This window comes from Trachurus trachurus (genome assembly GCF_905171665.1).
Source record: "Trachurus trachurus genome assembly, chromosome: 1".
NCBI classification, from domain to species: domain Eukaryota; kingdom Metazoa; phylum Chordata; class Actinopteri; order Carangiformes; family Carangidae; genus Trachurus; species Trachurus trachurus.
The window spans coordinates 3,973,962-3,987,585 of record NC_139891.1 but is presented as its reverse complement, the minus strand read 5'-3'; the positions used below and the strand labels follow the sequence as shown (position 1 = coordinate 3,987,585).

At 42.6% G+C, this 13,624-nt stretch overlaps 2 protein-coding genes across 2 annotated transcripts; both read left to right on the top strand.

Annotated features, from left to right (window-relative positions):
* Positions 1 to 3,165: 3,165 nt before the first annotated feature.
* On the top strand, positions 3,166 to 5,062 carry LOC310992191 (perforin-1-like; the record flags this gene model as incomplete). The annotated part of the gene is made up of 2 exons (XM_083980207.1): positions 3,166 to 3,701; positions 3,868 to 5,062. The coding sequence occupies 2 exons, from the start codon at positions 3,166 to 3,168 to the stop codon at positions 5,060 to 5,062; spliced, it is 1,731 nt and encodes a 576-aa protein (XP_083836333.1).
* Positions 5,063 to 9,521: 4,459 nt separating this feature from the next.
* Positions 9,522 to 11,420, top strand: LOC310992181 (perforin-1-like; the record flags this gene model as incomplete). The annotated part of the gene is made up of 2 exons (XM_083980193.1): positions 9,522 to 10,057; positions 10,226 to 11,420. The coding sequence occupies 2 exons, from the start codon at positions 9,522 to 9,524 to the stop codon at positions 11,418 to 11,420; spliced, it is 1,731 nt and encodes a 576-aa protein (XP_083836319.1).
* Positions 11,421 to 13,624: the final 2,204 nt, after the last annotated feature.

Below are 13,624 nucleotides of genomic sequence, written 5' to 3'. Positions count from 1 at the left end.
GCACAGCTGTTTGTTGTGATCTGTGCACACCTGTTTAAATATAGGTTACTAAATATGAGTGTCTTTATTAATGGAAAAGGGGTGTGTGTGTTTTGTTTTGTTTTTTTTACTGGGCAACAGCTCTCAATCTGTCAGAGCAAGTGAGACGGGAGGAAACTGATGTTCTGGTCCGGTCCAAGCTGGCAGTGTCCGGTCGCGCGAACAGACCTCACGGGCTGATGATGCAAAAGTAGTCTGGGAGGGAGGAGGGAGGAGGAGGGAGCAGGTCTATCTATCTATCTAACCTATATTTAAACACGTGTGCACAGATCACAGCATAAACAAACAGCGCTGTGCGTAACGGAGGCATTTCAGTTTTATTTGTTATGGTCGCGTGACGATGCGGCGCTGGCCCCTAATAAATCAATAAGTAAATAAATAAATAAATAGCTGATCATCTGCAACGGCACAGTGTGTAGTGTCAACACCTGCTCTTGGGACATCCACGGCTGTCTCAGTCCCTCCCTGGTTTCATCTGTGTTAATTCAGTCAGGCTGAGTTTCCATTACGCATGCCTTTGATCTGCCATCAGTGTGACGGGACAATCTATATAGATATAGGTGTATGTGCTGATTCAGATACAATAAATAGGGGTTATTGTGATGATTATTATTATTATTATTGTTGTTAATTGCATTTAAATGTGCCTGGAACTGTGGAAATCTGCCTGTGAGGTCTTGGTGACGTGGGCGCACTGCGCGCTGGGCAGTCAAAATACCAGTCCGCTGGCTGCGCTTCGCCTTGCGCTGAGACTAGACCAGGTTGGAGCTGGCGAGCTTTCGGCGCACTCTCCGCGCGGTCTATCTGTAACAAATTGTCACTGCGCCACGGCGAATCTGTCGACACCTCCCCCTGCTGCGCGACCACTCCCATCTCAGCGCACAGCAGTCTGCCAATTTACCGAATCCACTGCGCACCTTGTTGAACTGGAGGAAAATACCACTTCGCCAGCTGCGTCAGGGCTCGCTTCGCTGCGCCACCCTGAGTTGCGCCACTAAAATAGGGCCCTAAAAGTCATTTCAGACTTTCAAGAGGACAGGTAGAGGTACGTGTATTGAAAGCATTTCAAGTAGCCTATTATCACTGGTATTGGCATGTATGTGTGATGATTTTCTTTTATTTGCTAACTAGGACCTTATGGCTAATCTGGGACCATCCTACATGAACAAACTACACACCAAGTTGCCATTGCCAAATGGTGTTCTTGCCTGTCGGAGTCTGTCCAACCAGGAATCATATAGGGGTGTAGCCGACAGATTTAACATTTCCAAATCCACAATGTCATCACTCCATATATCTCCATAATTGTTGCTCCGTGGACCGTGGTTAACAGACGTCTCATCACATCACATTTCATGGCCGACAGCAGAGACACTTCAAACATCCCAGTTACTGTTTCAAGCAGCTGGATTCCCAAATAGCGTGAGTGTGAATGTCAGGTGGTTGCCCAAGTTTTTCAAGAATATGAACCAATTTAAATATATTTCAGATATCAACTTAGAGTGTCTTAAATTAGATACAATGAAGATAGTAGTTCTCCGAAAAATGTGTTATTACAGTTAGGAAAGGAGGCACTAAACTGATACTACACTGTTAATGTCCAAGCTTCTACTAACAACGCAATATCATTATATTTCAAAGGAGGTTAAATCGAAAGCAACTGGACTTAGTTATTTGTCTAAGAAGACGTTTCACCTCTCATCCAAGAGGCTTCATCAGTTCATGTACGCAGCTGACCAGGCTGGGACTGGTCCAACTATCTGGTGTGGAGACTCACTATTTAACCTCTTGTGTGGGCGTTTCACAAGGGTGATGATGTCACTGGTTCCCTTTTGTGCTCCAAATGCCAACGACAGTCGTTGGAGTGACAGTCGTTGGTGGGAAGTTGGTTTCGACTTCGTTAGTGCCCTATTGTGTTCTAACGAGTGTTCTAACGTGTTCTAACGTTAGAACACAATAGGGCACTAACGAAGTCGAAACCAACTTCCCACCAACGACTGTCACTCCAACGACTGTCGTTGGCATTTGGAGCACAAAAGGGAACCAGTGACATCATCACCCTTGTGAAACGCCCACACATTTTTAGAACGGCCGAGCTGAGCTGCGAACTGCTCAGAGCTATACGCTACGGAGGCTCATCAGATTTCTTGGTTTCCATCATCAAACTCATCAAATACACAATCCAACAACTCCAAAACGCTCTCGTAGGCATGTTGTGACCTGCACATTCACCACGCTATGAGATAAAAATGGAACGTTACGAGACCGGGCTGTTTTCGAGGTAAAAACAGAGACTGCTTGCTGAAAAACTGTCCCCGAAGGAAACATGCATTATTGGTTTTGCATTAATTTACCTCTAAACGACTCTCGTAGCGTTCTGTTATTATCTCATAGCGTGGTGAATGTGCAGGTCACAACTTGTCCACGCGAGCGGTTTTGGAGTTTTTGGATTGTGTATTTGATGAGTTTGATGAGGGATGAGGGAGCCTGTCGACTCTCAGTTCCTTCCAGTATTAAATACACCCTCGGATGGTACTCTCCTATGGTTGACAGGCATAATTTGAAAATATGATGCACAAGTAAGTGTTAAACACACATGCACACATGCACGCACCACACACGCACACGCACACACACACACATCCAACCACCCTCCAAAAAAGAAAAAACACCAAAACCTTGTTACTCATAAAAACAAATGTGAGAATCACATGCAGTCCAGACTCCGCCTCCACATGAAAACTATAACAAGGCTCAGATATTGTAAGATAGTGGACAGAGCGTGCTATCAACAGTGGAGATACGGTAAGACCTCAGATATCTCCCTATCTGAAAAGACTAGACTATTGTTTCACATTAAATACTTCCTTTACTTTGTCATAACCTTGGTGCAGTTAAAGTTCTACATTCTAATTTTGCATTTGCATTTCTAAGTTCTATCGATGCTATTTTATCTTCCATACGGAGATACCATGGACTTTGCAGAGTAGTTTCTCACATCAAATTCATTGTATTCCAATTTTCTTGAAGTCATTTAGTTCCTGCATACCGATACTTAGATTAGCCTACATTTTAACTTTTTTTTTTGTCTTCGATCTTCTCTCACCTTGTAATCTTTCCATACAGATGGCTCTGCTGTGGCAACTCATGCTCCTGTGCTGGGCATGGAGTCCTCTGTGTCTGCCATCAGGAGTCAGCTTCATTGGGACACCTCAAGAGTGTGAAAAGGCAAAATTAGTCCCTGGTTACAATCTGGGTGGAGAAGGCTTTGACATCGTCACCATGGAGCGGAAAGGTGCCTATGTCATCGACACTGAAACATGGAAGCTCAAAAATGGCACTTGCAAGCTTTACAGGAACAACTACATGAATGGGGAAAACCAGAAGGTACCAGTTTCTGTGGCGGACTGGAGAACCTTCCCCAAGTGCAGTTTAAAGGTCTCCACAACTGAATATGATTCTGTCGAAACTCTTGTCAACGACTCCACATCGTCTGTGTCCAATGACTGGAAGATCGGCCTTGAAGTCCCTGTAGACCCCAGTGTGACCGTTGGTGTTGGTTTAGGAGGTTCCCACTCCAGAGATGCAACCTTTGGAATGCAAAAGTCAAAAAAAGACCGCTACAGCTTCTTTCGTCACAGTGTCTACTGTAAATTCTATAAGTGAGTATGTGAACATCATCGTTTTCTTGAGATTAACAGTCAATTTATCTGTTCGTTTTCTTTGACTCTGGTGCTTTGTTTTACAGTTGTGCTGTAAAGCTAACAATACCTATACTAAAAAAAGAAACGTAACATGTAAATTCTCTGTATTCTCTCTGTTTCACAGCTACAGAATGGCAACAAATCCTCCACTGAGTCATGATTTTCAAACAGCTGTCAACTCCCTTCCCTCCTATACACAAAAAGATGAGTCATCGTATCGCGATCTAATCGACACCTATGGTACACATTACATCCTAAAAGTGTCTCTGGGAGGAGAAATAAAAGCAATCACTGCTGTCAAGACTTGTGAGGCTACCATGAACGGAATGTCCTCAACAGAGGTGAAAGATTGTTTGTCAGTCGAGGCCTCAGCTAGTTTTGCCAAATCAGCCAGTATAACGGCCACGACCAAGCATTGTCAGGAAAAAAAGAAGAAATTAAACCACAACCAAAGTTTCAGCAGCACGTTTAATGAGCGTAACACAGAGGTCATTGGTGGAAACATTGAAGGGGTTGATGGCCTCTTTCAAGGCCAATCAGATCCTTCTGTGTATAACAACTGGCTAAACTCACTGAAAACCATCCCTGATGTGGTCCGATACGACTTGAAGCCCCTGCACACCATACTACCAAACGGTCATCCTGCACAGGCCGGACTCAAGATAGAGGTGGAGAAGTACATCATGAAAAATGCAGTGCTGAAGAAATGTTCAGAAACCTGTAAGATTGGGAAGAGATCTGGCACAAGGGATCCTTGTGCTTGTGTCTGTAACAGTAACCAGAATCTGAAGCCAAACTGCTGTCCTGATGCCAAAGGTTTGGCAACTCTAGAGGTATTTAAGCTTTATGCGCGGGGTCTCTATGGTGATGTATTTACTCAGACGGATGGTTCAGTGGAGGTCAAATATGGTGATCAGACAAAACGCACTAGGATCATAAGTAACAATGACAATCCTACATGGCCAGAAAGATTTGAATTTGGAAGTATCAGCATCAACATGAAAAATAAACTCACGTTCAGTATTTATGATGAGGATACTTACTGGAATAGTGATCTGCTTGGTAGGTGCTCATTTGATCTGCGTAGTGGGACAGTGATAGACAGCTGCATGTTAAATCATGGTACCTTCTTCTTCTCCTACAAAGTGCAGTGTGCACCAAGTCTTGGTGGTCAACAGTGTCAGGACTACATATCTTCCCCAATGAGTCCCTCTCTGTCCAAGGTCTTCTACACAAGAAATGGGGTCCTTGCTGGAGAGTCAGGGGACAAACACCCAAACTTGTTCAGTCAGTCAGGTGGAGGTCAGCTGCTGAAGTGATGGAGGCCTTAGGTGACAACAGGATAACTGTATCATTCTATGGTCAATATCTTGCTTATAGTTAAATGGCATCTTTTACACTTTTATTTTCTTATATTTCATTTCTTTGACTTGTGTGAAAAAGAATTTCAAATGACATTTAATCTCATTATGGCTTTTCCTGTTTAGTTGCAAAATCTGCCAATAAAGCATCAACAAAGACAAAACAGGTGTCTGTGTTATTTAATGGAACTACAAGGAAATCTGAGGTGTATATTCATAATGTATCAGCATGTGTAGGCTGTCATTTCAGGTGATTGCCCAAGTTTTTAAAGAATATTAACCAATTTAAATACATTCAGGTATTAGTTTTTATAGAGTGTCTTAAATGACTATGGTTATGATTATGAGTTACTAAAGCCAGGAACAGAGGCACTATTACACTTATTACAATGACCAAGCTTCCACTAACAAATAAAAATCATTAATGATGCGAAGCCTGCAAAGCTAGTTCAGGCAGACGACTCAAGCCGCGCCCATCCTGATCAGCTGATCAGTCACATGCTCTCCTCGCCCAGATAGGGCGGGCTATTTAAATCTCCCAGCTCACCTGCTCGCTCCTGGCTATGCTTCTGCTGCTACGCCGCTGCTCTGCTTTCGCTGCTGCTGCTTCTGCTGCCCTGCTGCCCATGAGGTTTTGCAAACCCACCACCTCCCCAGCATCCACCTGTGGGCTCTGTCTCTCGATCCCTTGTGGGGGGTCAGCTTCATTCCCTGTAAATGTCTGGCAAGGCAGATCATTCAGGGAACGAATATGAGTCAGAGCCTGACGCCAAACCTGCTGCAACCATGCTCAAGAATATGCTATCCATGCTGTGCTTCAGCTTGCTATGCTTATGCTCAATAAATGATTTCTTCTCATTCCAGAGTTGTCTGATTGAATTGTGTTTAAAGAAAATTCTCATGACAACCAGGGGAGTCATAAAATGGTATAGAGTGGGAGGAGCTGAATTGTCTGTTAAATAGCTGTAGGTTGGGATGCACATTGTTGTTTTTACCTATGACCGACGCCATGCTCTGAGTGTCTGTGGCTTGTGCCGTGGCCGAGTTCCCATTGCTGCGGGCCCGCGGCACAAATTCGAACTTCGCTCAAAGGCCATCCACCCATCAGCATTGGCCATCTGGGCTATAGTCCTTATAGGGTCAGACAGGGTGAGGGTGGGGACACCCCTGGACAAATCGCCAGTCCAACACATGGCTAAAATTTTGAGACAAACAACCTCAAACTTGCTCACATTCACACAGCTACAATATTTTTCTGGCCTTTCTTAAGGCAAATGTTCAAGGTTGTAGTTTTGAACCATACTAGCCCAACACATTTGCTGTTCACGTACAACACAGGACTACCACAGGATCGTGGTCTGTGTAAACAACACCAGGCCGTGGTTTTTCTGTTTCTGTGAAAACGTTGTGGTAAAGTAGCACACAGAATGATCAATGACTGCAGTGTCTTTGTGAAGCAACACAGCCCCTGCAACACCTGTGCCACCAGCATCAGCCTTAAGTTTGAAAGGGACACTGAAGTTGGGGGCAGCAAGAACTGGTGAGTTGCATAGATGGTTCACTATCTTTAGGTTCTCTAACCAAATTGTGATTGTGATTGCGACTTGCAGGGGCAGATTCAAGCAATTGTAGTTATCGATTTGTGTTTGTGTAAAAGAAGACAAATATTTTGTGAGAAATCATATTTACAGATGTGTAACTCATTGCACAAGTTCACATAGATTTGCAGATATTCAATAATTATTTTGTCCACGACTTTGCATTGTTTGATGCAGGTGTGTGAATGCGTTTTGCATCATTACAATGACTGAAAGCAAAGTGTCTGCATACATTGTGGCTTATTGGTATGCTCAGCAAACAATGCATAGAAAGTGGGATTACAGTGTCTCAGCCCCATTTGGTAGCAGACAAGCGAGCATTTTGTGCCCTGTTCTTTTTTAACTTTTCTATGGATGATATATCAAGGCAGTAGACATACTGGTGACAGAAAAGTGAACCACCTGTACATAGACGATTTGGTTGATTTTTGTCTGAGCAGTGCTGGTCTTCTACAAAGACTGATGCAGGTCCCTATATTAAAGGATTTCAGAGTGGGAGGCACATACATCACAGGCTGAACATGAAAACACTCATATTCATATGTAATGTGTGAATGTATACTTTTCGTGGATATGTACGGCAGACATCCCTAATCTGATGGATTTAAATCAAATGTTGGTGTGCAAGAGATGTATCAAAGCTGATAGGCAAGCCTGCACTCAGTTATTGTGGAAGTAAAAATGAGGCTGTGAAGGTGTCTATGTTTGAAGAGCATTTACACCCTTGTACACCGCATATTTATGGACAAATTAAAAGAAAGCAAGCATCTACAGACTGCAAGTTACATGATGCTTTAGTGACAAGGTGAAGAGGGCCCAGGTGGGGATTGAACCCACACTTCCCGGGTGAGAGTCATGCACACTTGCCACTTGGCCAAAGGGACATCGCCTTAGCCAAGTAGCCAGGGCGCATCATCAATTAGGGGCATAGTGACAGGAACCTCAACTGTCACACTTTGAAAATATTTCTGAAGACAACTAGATGGCTCAGTGAAAGTGAAATGTTTGTAAATGCACGTGTCAATACCCTCCAAGCTGTTCTGAGAAATTTGATGTATAGTTTTATTCAAATTTAAATTTATTTATGAAAAGACCCTTGAGATGAGCAACAATATTCAAGTATTTCCTAAAGTGCTCTTACAACATTATTTTTTTCGGTATCTCACTATGGGACAGTGACACGGACGTTTGCGTGTATTCGAGGTGGACTCAATGTGGACTCAGTGCAGACCCAAAGCGGACGTCCACCGGACACGTCCGCGCAAAGCTCAATATTTATTGACCACATTGTGTGGGGCTTGAGGGTAGTAGCTACCACTGCAAACTATGTATGTGTGTATCGTGTAATTCATGTATGTCAATCGTGCATTTGGCATAACTTTGCTATTTGTTTAATTGTTTGGTTGTGTGAAATTAATATATTAAAAAGTCCTATGTATGTACAGTGAAATGCTATGTTACATTAAAATACTTTGTTAAAGTAGCATTGAAAAATTATGTGAGAATGTCATGCCAAACACCAACACCCTGTTCTCATACTTGTCAAGTTATGAATGGGTTGTGAAAATAACAAAGGAAGTCAGGACTCCACCAACTAATATACATAACATTAACATATAGCTCAGATATTACTGAACAGAGAGGGCTGTCAACAGTCAAGGGACGGTAAGACCTCAGTGTCCCCATCTGACATTAATAATTTGACCAGAATAATATTTCACATCATCATTCTTTGACCTTGGTGCAGTCCAATTTATACCGAAATTCTACATTCTAAGTCTGCATTACTAAGGCCCTATCCACACGAAAAAGTTATTTTTTTTATACACAAAGGTTTTACTGTTAAATATTTCTATGTCCACACACAAATATGCATAAACGCTGTTGTAGAACGTGTCATAACCCGGTTGACCAATCAGACGGCTGGAACATACAATCTTGTACATGTCCATTTCTTCCACAACTGTTTATAAACAAAGTGGCGAGAGAGGTGAGAGAAAGGAAATAGTAAATTGGTTACTATAGTAACCTAACAAATAGCATGATGTAACATATAGAACGTCTCTGGTAAATATCCGTTTATCTTGTCCACACTTCAAAATAAATACGGAATAAAAATATTCACTGTGGCCAGAGGTTTTAAAAATCTCAGTTTTAAGGTGTTTTCGTTATGTTCGCATGTGTACGGACCAAGGGGGCAGTTGTCGGTCTGAGAAGTGAAGCTCACTTCCGCGTTCAAAAAACTGCAATCCCCTCGGCTGTCACTGGGGGCTGGCTCCAGAAGGGAGCAACTCTAATTGAGCCCCATGTTAAAATAGCCGATTTTACAGCTTAAAAAAACATATTTACAGCCTGGTACATTTTATTTTTTTGGTCTCAACCGATAGTTTCTACCCCCGCACACACTCTGAGGGGGGTGAATTTTTTTTAAACTCTACCGTTTTACTATTATTAGGTTTAAAGTTCTGGCCAATCAGGGCACGGAAACGTTGAGTGACAGGTCCGGAGACCGCTGCTTCGAGGCCAGTGGGCGGGCTCTCGGCCGGCTAACGGCCGCACCTCTCCAAATATGGCAAGTCAAATCCAACATGGCGCAGCTCAAACCCCCGTAGTAGAGGCACAAAACAGACTCCCCCAAACCAATGGGTGACGTCACGGGTGCTACGTCCATTCTTTTTACAGTCTATGGTACGGACCCCCTAAACCGGATGAAAAAAAGTTGTGTTTATCAAAAAACGTTTTTGTGTGGATAAGGATAAGTGTTTTTTTTTTCTTCCTTTTTCCCAATTCATGTAATTTTATCTTCCATACAGCTACAGATGGCTCTGCTGTGGCAACTCATGCTCCTGTGCTGGGCATGGAGTCCTCTGTGTCTGCCATCAAGAGTCAGCTTCATTGGGACACCTCAAGAGTGTGAAAAGGCACGCTTTGTCCCTGGTTACAATCTGGGTGGAGAAGGCTTTGACATCGTTACCATGGAGCGGAAAGGTGCCTATGTCATCGACACTGAAACATGGAAGCTCAAAAATGGCACTTGCAGGCTGTACAGGAACAACTACATGAATGGGGAAAAACAGAAGGTACCAGTTTCTGTGACGGACTGGAGAACCCTCCCCAAGTGCAGTTTAAAGGTCTCCACAACTGAATATGATTCTGTCGAAACTCTTGTCAACGACTCCACATCATCTGTGTCCAATGATTGGAAGATCGGCCTTGAAGTCCCTGTAGACCCCAGTGTGACCGTTGGTGTTGGGTTAGGAGGTTCCCACTCCAGAGATGCAACCTTTGGAATGCAAAAGTCAAAAAAAGACCGCTACAGCTTCTTTCGCCAGTCAGTCTACTGTAAATTCTATAAGTGAGTATGTGAACAAATTTTCATTTTCTTGATATTGACAGTGAACCTTGCTTGGTTGCTTTCTTTGACTCTGGTGCTTTGTTTTACAGTGTACAGTGACAATCATGCTGAAACTATCCAAAAAAAAACAAAACATGAACCATAACATGTAAATTCTCCTCTTCACAGCTACAGAGTGACAACAAATCCTCCACTGAGTCATGATTTTCAAACAGCTGTCAACTCCCTTCCCTCCTATAAACAAAAAGATGAGTCATCGTATCGCGATCTAATCGACACTTATGGTACACATTACATCCTAAAAGTGTCTCTGGGAGGAGAAATAAAAGCAATCACTGCTGTCAAGACTTGTGAGGCAACCATGAACGGAATGTCCTCAACAGAGGTGAAAGATTGTTTGTCAGTCGAGGCCTCAGCTAGTTTTGCCAAATCAGCCAGTGTAGAGGCCATGACCAAGCATTGTCAGGAAAAAAAGAAGAAACTAAACCACAACCAAAGTTTCAGCAGCACGTTTAATGAGCGTAACACAGAGGTCATTGGTGGAAACATTGAAGGAACTGATATCCTCTTTCAAGGCCAATCAGATCCTTCTGTGTATAACAACTGGCTAAACTCACTGAAAACCATCCCTGATGTGGTCCGATACAACTTGAAGCCCCTGCACACCATACTGCCAAACGGTCATCCTGCACAGGCCGGACTCAAGAGAGAGGTGGAGAAGTACATCAAGAAAAATGCTGTGTTGAAGAAATGTTCAGAAACCTGTAAGATTGGGCATCGATCTGGCACAAGGGATCCTTGTGATTGCGTCTGTAACAGTAATCAGAATATGAAGTCAAACTGCTGTCCTGCTGCCAGAGGTCTGGCAACTCTAGAGGTATTTAAGCTTTATGCGCGGGGTCTCTATGGTGATAGGTGGGGTAAGACAGATGGTTCAGTGGAGGTCAAATATGGTGATCAGACAAAGCGCACTATGATCATAAGTAACAACGACAATCCTAGATGGCCAGAGAGATTTGAATTTGGAAGTATCAGCATCAACATGAAAAACAAACTTACGTTCAGTATTTATGATGAGGATACTTACTGGAATAGTGATCTGCTTGGTAGGTGCTCATTTGATCTGCGTAGTGGGACAGTGATAGACAGCTGCATGTTAAATCATGGTACCTTCTTCTTCTCCTACAAAGTGCAGTGTGCACCAAGTCTTGGTGGTCAACAGTGTCAGGACTACATATCTTCCCCAATGAGTCCCTCTCTGTCCAAGGTCTTCTACACAAGAAACGGGGTCCTTGCTGGAGAGTCAGGGGACAAACACCCAAACTTGTTCAGTCAGTCAGGTGGAGGTCAGCTGCTGAAGTGATGGAGGCCTTAGGTGACAACAGGACAACTGTATCATTCTATGGTCAATATCTTGCTTATAGTTAAATGGCATCTTTTACACTTTTATTTTCTTATATTTCATTTCTTTGACTTGTGTGAAAAAGAATTTCAAATGACATTTAATCTCATTATGGCTTTTCCTGTTTAGTTGCAAAATCTGCCAATAAAGCATCAACAAAGACAAAACAGGTGTCTGTGTGATTTAATGGAACTACAAGAAAATCTGAAGTGTATATTCATAATGTATCAGCATGTGTAGGCTGTCATTTCAGGTGATTGCCCAAGTTTTTAAAGAATATTAACCAATTTAAATACATTCAGGTATTAGTTTTTATAGAGTGTCTTAAATGAGATAATGACTATGGTTATGATTATGAGTTACTAAAGCCAGGAACAGAGGCACTATTACACGTATTACAATGACCAAGCTTCCACTAACAAATAAAAATCATTATTGTGTTTAAAGAAAATTCTCATGACAACCAGGGGAGTCATAAAATGGTATAGAGTGGGAGGAGCTGAATTGTCTGTTAAATAGCTGTAGGTTGGGATGCACATTGTTGTTTTTACCTATGACCGACGCCATGCTCTGAGTGTCTGTGGCTTGTGCCGTGGCCGAGTTCCCATTGCTGCGGGCCCGCGGCACAAATTCGAACTTCGCTCAAGGGCCATCCACCCATCAGCATTGGCCATCTGGGCTATATATATATAGGCGAATGTTCAAGGTTGTAGTTTTGAACCATACTAGCCCAACACATTTGCTGTTCACGTACAACACAGGACTACCACAGGATCGTGGTCTGTGTAAACAACACCAGGCCGTGGTTTTTCTGTTTCTGTGAAAACGTTGTGGTAAAGTAGCACACAGAATGATCAATGACTGCAGTGTCTTTGTGAAGCAACACAGCCCCTGCAACACCTGTGCCACCAGCATCAGCCTTAAGTTTGAAAGGGACACTGAAGTTGGGGGCAGCAAGAACTGGTGAGTTGCATAGATGGTTCACTATCTTTAGGTTCTCTAACCAAATTGTGATTGTGATTGCGACTTGCAGGGGCAGATTCAAGCAATTGTAGTTATCGATTTGTGTTTGTGTAAAAGAAGACAAATATTTTGTGAGAAATCATATTTACAGATGTGTAACTCATTGCACAAGTTCACATAGATTTGCAGATATTCAATAATTATTTTGTCCACGACTTTGCATTGTTTGATGCAGGTGTGTGAATGCGTTTTGCATCATTACAATGACTGAAAGCAAAGTGTCTGCATACATTGTGGCTTATTGGTATGCTCAGCAAACAATGCATAGAAAGTGGGATTACAGTGTCTCAGCCCCATTTGGTAGCAGACAAGCGAGCATTTTGTGCCCTGTTCTTTTTTAACTTTTCTATGGATGATATATCAAGGCAGTAGACATACTGGTGACAGAAAAGTGAACCACCTGTACATAGACGATTTGGTTGATTTTTGTCTGAGCAGTGCTGGTCTTCTACAAAGACTGATGCAGGTCCCTATATTAAAGGATTTCAGAGTGGGAGGCACATACATCACAGGCTGAACATGAAAACACTCATATTCATATGTATGCATATATGGATTTAAATCAAATGTTGGTGTGCAAGAGATGTATCAAAGCTGATAGGCAAGCCTGCACTCAGTTATTGTGGAAGTAAAAATGAGGCTGTGAAGGTGTCTATGTTTGAAGTGCATTTACACCCTTGTACACCGCATATTTATGGACAAATTAAAAGAAAGCAAGCATCTAGAGACTGCAAGTTACATGATGCTTTAGTGACAAGGTGAAGAGGGCCCAGGTGGGGATTGAACCCACACTTCCTGGGTAAGAGTCATGCGCACTTGCCACTTGGCCAAAGGGACATCCCCTTGGCCAAGTAGCCAGGGCGCATCATCAATTGGGGGCATAGTGACAGGAACCTCAACTATCACACTTTGAAAATATTTCTGAAGACAACTAGATGGCTCAGTGAAAGTGAAATGTTTGTAAATGCACGTGTCAATACCCTCCAAGCTGTTCTGAGAAATTTGATGTATAGTTTTATTCAAATTTAAATGTATTTATGAAAAGACCCTTGAGATGAGCAACAATATTCAAGTATTTCCTAAAGTGCTCTTACAACATTATTTTTTTCGTTATCTCACTATGGGACAGTGACACGGACGTT